General features: G+C 38.4%; 1 protein-coding gene across 1 annotated transcript; it reads right to left on the bottom strand.

Annotated features, from left to right (window-relative positions):
• LOC129691520 (vomeronasal type-1 receptor 4-like) lies at window positions 1–954 on the bottom strand. Its single transcript, XM_055627686.1, has one exon. The coding sequence runs from the start codon at window positions 922–924 to the stop codon at window positions 1–3; it is 924 nt and encodes a 307-aa protein (XP_055483661.1). The 5' UTR covers window positions 925–954.
• Window positions 955–11,209: the final 10,255 nt, after the last annotated feature.

Genomic DNA, 11,209 nt, shown 5'->3' with positions numbered 1-11,209 from the left:
TTATAGTATTTTTATATTCCTTATCCAGAATAAACAGAATCTGGAAATAGTGATATCACGGCTCATGACAAAGGGGCCTAAAGTAGGAAAACACATAGAAATGATAGCTGTAATATTTATTAGCCACCAACTAGGATTTTGTGAAAAAGTAATACAGCCTTGTAAGATGGAAGAGAGGGTATAAAAAGCCAGAAATGTGCACACCAGGAATAGAATGTTCTGGGTGGCTCTGGACTCGGGGGAGATTCTGAGGGAAGCATGAGAACTATGAATATGTTGAACCCGCTTCTTGTGTCCATACAGTACAACAACCATGAAGCTGCTGGAAATGACCAGGAGCACAGAAAGCAAGACTTCGGGGAAGATCCAAAATGCTGTGTACAGTGATTCTACTACAGTATCTCGACCTAGAAAGGAGGAACATAAATCAAAACTTCTTTTTTGTGTAATGTTATTACTATTCCTCTTGGTAGATGGATACATAGGGAAAATCATATTCACCATCATGTGTAGGATCCAGAAGAGAGAAATGAAGAAGCCCATGAACCGTGGAGTTTTGACTATGATATTCTTCCAATAGGAGTTCCTAGGGCTGATGGTGATAGCCTGGAAGACACTCAAGAGACAGGTGGTGCTGGTAGACATGCCCCTGCCAAGTCTGAGAATATATAAAATGATTTTACATCCAATATCATTGAAGAGCTGATTCCATTCAAAAGCTCCCGTTATCTGTAGCATTCCTTTGGAGAGAATTATCAAAGAATTGGCTGTGAACACATGCGTAAGAATCAAGTCGATGGTCTTTAATGTGCCTTCACTGTAATAAAGGAGTAGATAGTAGAAAAGAAGAGAGAAGTTTCCCAGAATTCCAAGTGCACTCTGAAGTGAGAGCACTATTCCTATTGCCAAGTTCCTGGATTCCATTCTGTCATTCAGCACTTTCCCCTTTGAATTATTAAAACAAATACATCTCAGAGTCAAATCTTTCAATGAACATTTCTAGACTTGATTGTGTGTGAGAATCATTTGATTTCAAGATTGCAAAACTAAAGTCTGAACCATTACAAGACTGTGTTTTAAAACAAATATTTTATCATTGTTAATAACTTTCAATGAGCTAAGCATGGTGGCTCCTGCCTTTAATCCTAGCACTCAGGAGGCAGAGGTAGGCAGATTTCTGTGAGACTGGCCTAGTCTACAAAGCAACTTCCAGGCCAGCCAGTGTTAACATGGAGAAACTGACTAAAAAAAAAGAAAAGGTACAAATAAAAAACAAAGAACTTTCAGTGAAACTTTACAAGCCAATAAATGCACGTATTTATGGACTGAACTTCCAGTACTCTATGTAGAAATGTTAGCATCAAGAGTAGGTGCAGTCTACCTTGGGAGAAGCAATGGCCTGTGTGTTCAAATGGCAATAACGCTCACTTTTATAGTCCCGAATGACCACGTTTCAGGAAACGGAGGCTTTCCATCACCATCTTCAGTGTGAAAAAAACCCTCAAGCAGTCCTCACGTGATGTGAAAACCCTCAAGCAGTCCTCACGTGATGTGAAAACCCTCATGCAGTCCTCACGTGATGTGAAAACCCTCAAGCAGTCCTCACGTGATGTGAAAACCCTCATGCAGTCCTCACGTGATGTGAAAACCCTCAAGCAGTCCTCACGTGATGTGAAACAGTTAAAAATGTACATAGTGTACAAGGTGTGAATATGCGTTCTTAGTGAACATGTTTTTAAACATGGCAAAAGACTCTAACCATGTGATCTAAGTTAAAAATCAGAAAAGATTAGACTGAGAGCTAGTTTTTCAACATCAGTTTTCATGAAAACCTCACAATAATAACCCACGCAGGCTTGCTTATTTGTAGTCATGATGTGGGAGGGAGCCACAGCAAATATATTCTATTTGTTGAACACTTTACCTAGTTACAATAGAATGAAAATGGTGAATTAAACCAATAAAAAGTTGTGTTCAAGAAAACATACATTCAATGAGGAAACAGGGAAGCTTTACTACTTTTCTTAATAGATCCACTGTTTTGGTGTCGCCATGCAGTAACATAAAGGAAAGATCGTAGGACACACCAGTTCTTTCAGGATAAGGAAAAGACAGGCATCTTCTGAACTGGTGCTAGTGTTGCCATTGCTGAAAACACTTCAGATGAACTGGAATAAACATTATCTGTCAAAGTCTCACTCTTGTGCTGATGTCTGCAAAGCCAAAGTTCACATGTATGTACAAGTAGTATTTTCTGACCAAAGACCTCCATACATGTGTGTTAGAAGTGTAGCACCACAGATAATACAGAGTGATGACCTCTATCACAATGTAAATGAAATAAAATCCTTAAAAGACACCCAGAAGAATTTGAGATCACAATGATTGCGTTAATGCAATGCACAACATAGGATGGCATTGATCAGATTTCTTAAAGGTTAACAGATATGAACCTAGGTCTCCATATTCACACTCTAGCTAATAAGACCACAGTTCTAAATTATTGACTTAATAGCATACATTTATAACAAATGTAGTTGTCAGTGTCCTGTTTTTTATTTTGTGGAATTGGAGAAGTTTAGGTGGGATCTCACTCGAAATATAAACTGGAGCTGACCTGTATCTTTCTACAATCCCACTGCCTCAGCGTATGGGATTGCCACCTCTAGGAATGTGAGTAGTTGGATATATTGCTTAGAAATGATGGGTAATGAGTAGGGGTTTGCTACAAGATAAACAGAAAGAAATACAGAGCCAGATCATGAACCAAACAATAGACTCATGGATATTAGTATCATGCACACTGTGAACTCATTATGATGCTCATTCAAACAGGGTCCTGAATCTTTGTTACACTTTGCAACATTTGGGTGCTTTTTCAGATAATTAAGTCATGGAAAGAAGGATATTTGTCAGAATACACAGCATCTTACGGAAGCAAACTGAAAACAAAGTATGGGTGGGAACTTTTTAAAAGTCCACCCACCTGGAATACTTGGCTTGCTGAGGTGGTTGCACACATGGTCCAAAGCATGTTGCAGAAAAATTTGCCATGGGAGCTCTGTGAGAATAGAACTATCAATTATAGTCACTGAAAAACACTCAAGCCTAAGGACTTCCACACTATTGGAGATACCTTGAAGTAGATACCTTAGGAAGTAGAATACAACTGATGCTTAAGAAATGAGCACAAGGTCCTTAACCCTTATTCAGTGAAGAGAAAGACAGAATGATGGGAAGAATACATTTGATTTCATCTTTACCTTGAATAATTTGGAATTTTCATATTTCCCAATATCTCAGTCACTCAGCCAGTTTCCAATGACTGCTTCCGTTTGTCTTCAGAGGCACAGCAATTTTTACAGGATCACACAGTGTTGCTATATTTATTACAACAAGTAATCTCAGTACTTGATTAGAGATTCATTGTGTTAAGAAGCATCCTACAGTTTAATTGAAAACTTCAGAGAGGTGGCTGTGATCACTGTATAACTGAGTTCATTTGCCATCTTCTACAATTTTTGTAAATGTTGGATGTGGACAATGATGTTTCTTTTATGACCAAGACAAGGACTGAGAGAAGACTTTGTAGATTATTGTCTTAATTTAAAAGGTAGTTTTGGGCGATTTGGTGACTTGAGAAATGGGAACGTGACCTGGCTCCTTGCGTAGTCACATAATTTTGTGTTTAATGATGCTATCACGTTTTGAGATGTTCAACTGATATTCATGTGATTTCTACTGCATCACAAATTACTAGCATCATATAAACTATAGTGTTCATTATACAATCTAAATCAACAGAAACTGCCTATCTCTAACTTGAATTTGTTAAGTGCAAGAAAAACCCATTTTTTTATTTCTGCATAAGAATATTTCTATGATTTCATGGTAGAGAGCATGGTGACATCTCTCAAATGAATATTTGAACAGTATTATTTTCATAAGCCTTGTTCAAAATTCATGATCATCTCTAATACATGAAAATGAAAGTGTCAAATAACATTAGAATAATGTATTTTCATGTACTCTTAAAAAAAAAAGCAGATTGAAACAGATGCTAAGATTCATAGCCAAATATTGGATGGAGCACAGGGAGTCTTGTGGAAGAGTTGGGGTGGGGGGTAGAAGGACCCAGAGGGGACAGGAGGTCCACAAGACCAGCTACCTAGGGCCTAGGGGGTCTTGTGGAAACTGAAGCAGCAACAAAGGACCATCCATGGACGGGACCTAGGCGCCCTACACGGATATAGCCAATAGGCAGCTCTGTTCTCATGTGGGTTCCCTAGTAAGGGGAGTGGGGTCTGACTCTGACATGGACTTTGTTGCCTGCTTTTTGAACACCCTGGCAGGGCTGCCTCACCAGTCTACAGGGGGAGAGGATGCACTCAGTTCTGAGATAACTCGATGTGCTGAGGTGGGGTGGGGACCCCCCTTTTCTGAGGAGTAGGTGATGGGCATAAAGGAAAGACAGAGGAAGGGTGAGACTAGGAGGAGAGGAGGGAGGAGGGAGGGGCCTATGATCAGGATATAAAGTGAATACATAAAAAATTTTATTTTATTTTTTTAATTATAAGATAATTACATCATTTTCTCGTGCCATTACTCTCTACAAAACCTCTCATATACCCTGCCTTGGTCACTTTAAAAATTCATGGCTCACGTTTAATACCTGTTGCTACACACACACACACACACACACATACACATACACATACATATATGTATTGTGTATATATTTGTGTAGCAGTATGTATATATGCCTATATGTATATGTGTATAACTATGTGTGTGTATTTATATGTATGTGTTTGTATTCCTCAATATATAAATACAACACGCACACTTCATATATTGCACCTGTATGTATGTTCTTAGGGTTGACCACCACAGCAAGTTGAAATGTAGAGTTGAGGATTCACATTCTAACTTGTACATCTATAATTCAATGCTCACACATAAGGTTCACAGATCATTTCTGAAAAGGTGAAAGAGAGATTGTAAGAGCTAGAGGACAAGGTTATTTACTATGACCCTGTTTCTCCTAGGAACGTTAAAAGGTATAGTCATAAAGCCTATCCAAGTGCTTAAATATGAGCTCAATAAGAATTATAGATAATAGACATGCTAAAGTCATATGCTTTTGATCAAAGCACTGGATAGGCAGACATAGAAAGGTATTTTGCAATCACTGACTAGTGTACCTAAAATTCCAGGCAAGTGAGAGACCTTGTTCCAAAAAGAAGAAACAAAAAGAAAGAAAACAAGAAAAAAAGAAAAAGAAAGAAAGAAAAAGAAACAAAAACAAAATCAAACTTATCTAAGGAAGGCCAACTGAGGTTCTACTCTTAATCAACAACCACAATCAAAATCAGAGTGCAATTGTACACAAATATACAAACACACAAACAAAAGCAATTAGATTATTAGCAATTTGGAATTAAAGGCTTGTATTTATGCTTGTAACTTAAGCATTGTATAAATTTAATAAAAAAATGTGCTGTGAACATAAATGATCACATCTTTGCCTGCCATGCCTAGAGTTATAAGCACCAACAATATCAGTTAGGAAAACTGGCAAACCCATTCTGAGGTTGGAGTGACATTTGAATATTTCTAAACAAGAGGAAATGACAGAAAATGCATTCTTCCTAGATGAGCATTGTACAAAACTCACCATGAGAATGTCACCTTCATCTCAATATGTGTTTCCATGTTGAAGATGCAGAACAGCCTCCTTAGTCATCACAGCACTGACTTTTAGGACCAGTACAGGTTTTGTCCAGGACATACATGTAATTCTGCATACGAACATGTTTCTTTACTATAAAGGCAGTTTCAGATTCTAGTCTCTTCCCAGGATTAGATGACTATCCTTTATTTTAATCTTCATTAACCAGGCGAAGCTTTTATTCCAGCATTTATGACTGTCATATTGAAAAATTAGTGTATGATTCATGCAAAAATATGGAGATCTGGAAATGTGAATGACATAATTACTATGATCCCAAAGCACCTTTGAAGTCAAATTTAATATAGCACTGGGATGATTCACTAATAGCATCAGACAAGATTTTATTACGCTATGTTTGGAACATCAGGGATCAGCTCTAGGCTAGAGACACTGTTCTTGTTAGCCAATCTGCTTATCGCCCAGAAAGTTTTCTATTCTCTTAAATGAAAATTGTCTCTGTGTGTTTCCACCCCCGAATCTCTTTTCCAGATTTGAGCACTTGCCAGACCTCCCTTCTTTGCTCTTCTTCAGAGACTCAGTAAAAACTGCATACCTCACTCCTTCCTTCAGCAGAACCTTCAACTGAGTGTGCAGATCCTGGCATGACAACCAACACTGTGAGAGGGAGGGAGATTAGCCCTGAGATAAAGGTTCCTAGCTCTGTGACTTCATCGTGAGAACTTTAATCTTCATCTCACTTGTAATGACAATGGCAGCACTTGCTTTGGGATCAAAGAACTTTTGTGAGATGTTTTCCTGTTGATAATCACCAAAGCTCATTTCTTGTTTCTTGTGAGTGTCTCAAAAGACAACTTATTTGGAGAGCCTGCTAGGATTTCATGATCTCTGAGGGCTGACAGTAAGTGAAGGTACTAGCAACATCAGGATTGGATGTCTGAGAGGTTTACAGAGAACCTTGTGTGTCTCATTGGACTTCAGTCTTCTCTGTGTTTTTCTACATAAAGTAGACTATTAATTTTTAGATTTCAGAGATGTCCCATTTTATAACACTCTCAAAAGCAAAGTCAGTCAGCAATTCAGGGATAGCTAATGAAGCATCAGTGAGAGGAAAACACCACACCATAATCTGCACTAGAAACCCTTTCCTTCTTTGTACAAATAGATAAAAATTAACTAGAAATGCTGGTATTTAACCATGATAGGGAATTTACAAATATCAGCTCAGCAGTGCCAAGAAATCTGAACACAGTCCTATTCCTATAAACGTTTATGTATGTAACTATACCACATAAAATATGTCACAGTATTCATTAAGTATCACATAACCCACCCCCCTTCTTTCTTAACCTAAAGTCATGAAATAGTGGACTTGGCAAGGGGCACGGTGGAGAGGAGGGAGGGAGGGAGGGAGGGACTGGGAAGGAATGAGGGATCGGGACACGGCTGGGGTACAGAGTTAATAAAATGTAACTGATAAGAAAAAAATAAAATACAAAAAAATAATAATTAAAAAAACCCTGAAAATACTATAGTTGTTTTTCATGAGGAAAATAATGAACATTGCTCAGAAATTAATAGATTTAAATTTAAAAATTTTAATATATTTTTTATTTATTACAATTTATTTACTTTGTATCCCAGCTGTAGCCCCACCCTCATCCCCTCCCAATCCCGCCCTTCCTCCCTGCCTCATCTCCTCCCATGCCCCTTCCACAGTGCACTGATAGTGGAGGAACTCCTCTCCTTCTATCTGACCCTAGCCTATAAGGTCTCATCAGAACTGTCTTTCATAGTCTTCCTCTGTGTCCTGGTCAGGCTGCTCCCCTCTCAGGGGGAGGTGATCAAAGAGCCAGCCACTGAGTTCATGTCAGACACAGTCCCTGTTCCCCTTATTAGGGAGCCCCTTTGGAGGCTGAGCTGCCATGGGCTACCTCTGTGCAGAGGGTCCAGGTAATCTCCATGAATGGGAGTATCAGTCTCAGAAAAGACCCCTAGGCCAAGAATTTTTGGTTCTCTTGTTCTCCTTGTGGAGCTTCAGACCCTTCCAGGTCTTTCTATCTCCCCCTTCTTTCATAGGATTCCCTGAAGTCTGCCCAAAGTTTTGCTATGAGTCTCAGCATCTATTTTAATACCCTTCTGGGTAGAGTCTTTCAGAGGCCCTTTGTGGTAGGCTCCTGTCTTGTTCCTTATTTTCACCTTCTTCCAATGTCTATTCCATTTGCCTTGAGTGAAGATTGAGCATCTTACCCAGGGTCCTCCCTCTTGCTTAGCTTCTTTAGGTGTACAGATTTTAGTATGATTATCCTATATTATGTCTAATATCCACTAATAAGTGAGTATCATTTCAGGCCAATCTCCCTTACAAATATGAAAAATACTTAAAAAATACTCACAAACTGAACCCAAGAACACATCAAAGATATCAGCCACTATGACCAAGTAGGCTTCATCCCAGGTGTGCAGGGGAGGTTCAATATATGAAAATCCATCAATGTGATCCGCCATATAAACAAACTGAAAGAAAAAAGCCACATGATAATCTCGTTAGATGCTGAAAAATCGTTTGACAAAATCCAACACCCATTTATGTTTAAAGTCCCGGAGAGATCAGGGATACAAGGCACTTACCTACACATAGTAAAGGCAATACACAGCAAGCCTATAGCCAATATAAAACTAAACAGAGAGAAACTTAATCCCACTGAAATCAGGGACAAGGCAAGGCTGCCCTCTCTCTCCATATCTCTTCAACAAAGTTCTTCAAGTCTTTGCTAGAGCAATAAGACAACTAAAGGAGATCAAGGAAATTCAGTTCGGCAAAGAAGTCAAAGTATCACTATTTGCAGATGATATGATAGTATACATGAGTGACCCTAAAAATTCTACCAGGGAACTCCTACAGCTGATAAACAACGTGGCTGGATACAAAATTAACTAAAAAAAAATCAGTAGCCCTCCTGTATACAGAAGACAAATGGGCTGAGAAAAGAAATTAGGGAAACAATACCCTTCAGAAAAGCCACAAAGGACATAAAGTACCTTGGTGTAACTCTAACCAAGCATGTCAAAGATTTGTATGAAAAAAACTTCAAGTCTCTGAAGAAATAGAAGAAAATTTAAAAATTTTAAGATGTACCATTTGCCGAGGAAACATTCCTGTGTTAAAATGTTGATGGTACTAGAGAATTAGTGAGCTACAGTCTGAAGATCACATTTTCCCACTTTCTGCTCTCAGCTTCCAGATATCCTTGAGATTCAGTAATTCACTAGAATAAGTTAGAAACATAGAAAATTGTACTTATGTTTACAGCTTATTACAGGAAAAGTATCTTAATTAAGATAAGCTGTTGTAGCAAATATAAAATAAATGAATGTTGGGCTATATAATGTTTATTACTAGTCCTAAGATTATCATGGTATTATCTAAACAGCTATCACAAATAATAAGACACAGACACCTATTACATTTATACTTACCTTATTTAACCTGGGCCAGGCAGATATTTTTCTTACACGGTCTCAATAACCTCACCACCCATCTCCCAGCCCCCATCCAATGCCATCCACCTTAATCCTCCTCACCTGGTCTACTTTCTATACATAGTACCACGGTACTTACTTTCATTCTTCATTTGGGCCTTTTCACACCTTTACTGGAGTCCTTTCTCCTACCTCCAACAATAAGCCAAAGGAAAAAAAAAGTATTTATTATTTGTGAGTTAAAGTTTCTTGTCTTTATTTACAGATATGTGATCTATCAAAGAGCTACTCCTTAGAAAACATTCTTGATACAAATACACAGCATAGCAACAGGCTGCTAGAACAAATGAAAATTTCAGTACATACAGTTCAAAGAACAATGACATGACAGGCAGGTCCAGACAGGGTGCTAGAGGAGGCAACATTATGTGACTTTAGGTTTAAAAAGAAGGGGTTACTTATGGGATATTTAATGAATAATCTTGACATATATTATGTGGTATAGTTACATAGAGGTTTCTGAGGTGTTCCAGGAACTTGGATTGTAGAAATTGAGTGATTTAATGTAGTCAGACATTTTTGAGCCATTTCCCACATCTCCCGCTAGCCCTAATTCTATTGGGGCAATCACAAGGGCTTCAGGAATAATATAAAGCATGAAATATTGAGTGGAAGAAAGACGCTTACCACCAGTGGTTGAAGGCAATGTTTTAGGCTGAGGAAAGGAACCAAGCGAAAAGCCTGGGTACAAGAAATGGGAAGAGGCGTGTGTTGGTCCAGACAGATATATGGAGGAATTAGATACATGAAGGGAGTCTAAACAGTACAGCTGATATATAAGACAGTGTTTCTCATACACATCAAAATAACTCTGGACACACATATTCTTTATTCATTTAGAGTAAACATACATTGTCAACATCAAATACATTGAAGCCTTTATAACAGGGTAATATATTCTCTGATTTATACTCAGGATGTTCAGACTCTTTGAGATGTGATGGCTTCCTGGACATTATTGGTAGAGCAGTTCAGTGACTCAATCTTAAGACTGAAGAAGTTGGGGACGATTGTTAGGTTCCAATAAGACATTGTGAAGCCAACCAGACATAGCATGAATGAAGTCTTTGAGATCTCTTTGTAGAGGGAACCAATATATACAGCTGGAGTTTCAAAGCTATGGTGTGAAGTGATAAGAAAAGTTTGTGTGTTGGACAGGAGCAGAGAAGGCTGAGGGAATCAGACAGGGGATATCGCAGTTAGATGCTTCTGCAGTTTCAACACTAGGTTTACATTTTCCTGCTCTGTGGGTTGTACAAAAGTATTTCACTAAACCTTATTAACATTTTTATCAATTCTTGAAGAATTGTAATCAATTTTGAACATCCTTTAATAACATCATCTGTTTTAGCCCATTCCCACTTAGCTTTAGCTGCTTCTTGCTCTTGTGCTCTTCTTCTTCCTCTTCCTCCTCCTGCACTTTCTCCCTCCCCTCCTCCTCTTACTCCTCCTCCTCTTCATCTTCTTCTTCAACTGAGACCAGATTTTTGTGTTGCCCAGCTAATCTTAGGACCTTTCTAGTGTCCACCTATCAGGAGTCTCATCATTAAAGAAAACTGACTCTCCCCCACCACCTACCAAACGCTAATCACTCCTAAGCTTGTGCAATTTTTGCATACTTCCTTCAGTCAATTCTAGAATTATGTCAAGCTAGGGCTTTCACATTTGTTTAAGATGTCACAGTTGCTATAAATTCACATGTGCAGATTTCCAGGTACATCCAGAAAATATTGTTTCCTTGATATTATCAACTATATCTGTCTCTTATAATCTTTCAATTCACCCTTAAGAGGAGATCGATAAGCTTCAGCGAGAGTGGTATGATGCATGTCTCATCTACACCTGTGCACTCTCTTATTTTCTAATTGGCAGACATCCCTGTGTTAATTGCTACCTATTTCAAGAAACCCATACACAGAGAATTAAGAGATTCTGCGAACTACTGTTATAGAAGTAAGTCATTAGGAGTCATTG

This window comes from Psammomys obesus, unplaced genomic scaffold (assembly GCF_907164565.1).
Source record: "Psammomys obesus unplaced genomic scaffold, mPsaObe1.curated_primary_1811, whole genome shotgun sequence".
NCBI lineage: Eukaryota > Metazoa > Chordata > Mammalia > Rodentia > Muridae > Psammomys > Psammomys obesus.
This window is presented reverse-complemented; position numbering and strand designations above follow the sequence as displayed.

What these genes read in the sequence shown, in the direction of transcription:
- LOC129691520 (XM_055627686.1), bottom strand. Translation starts at nt 924, where the DNA reads ATGGAATCCAGGAACTTGGCAATAGGAATAGTGCTCTCACTTCAGAGT.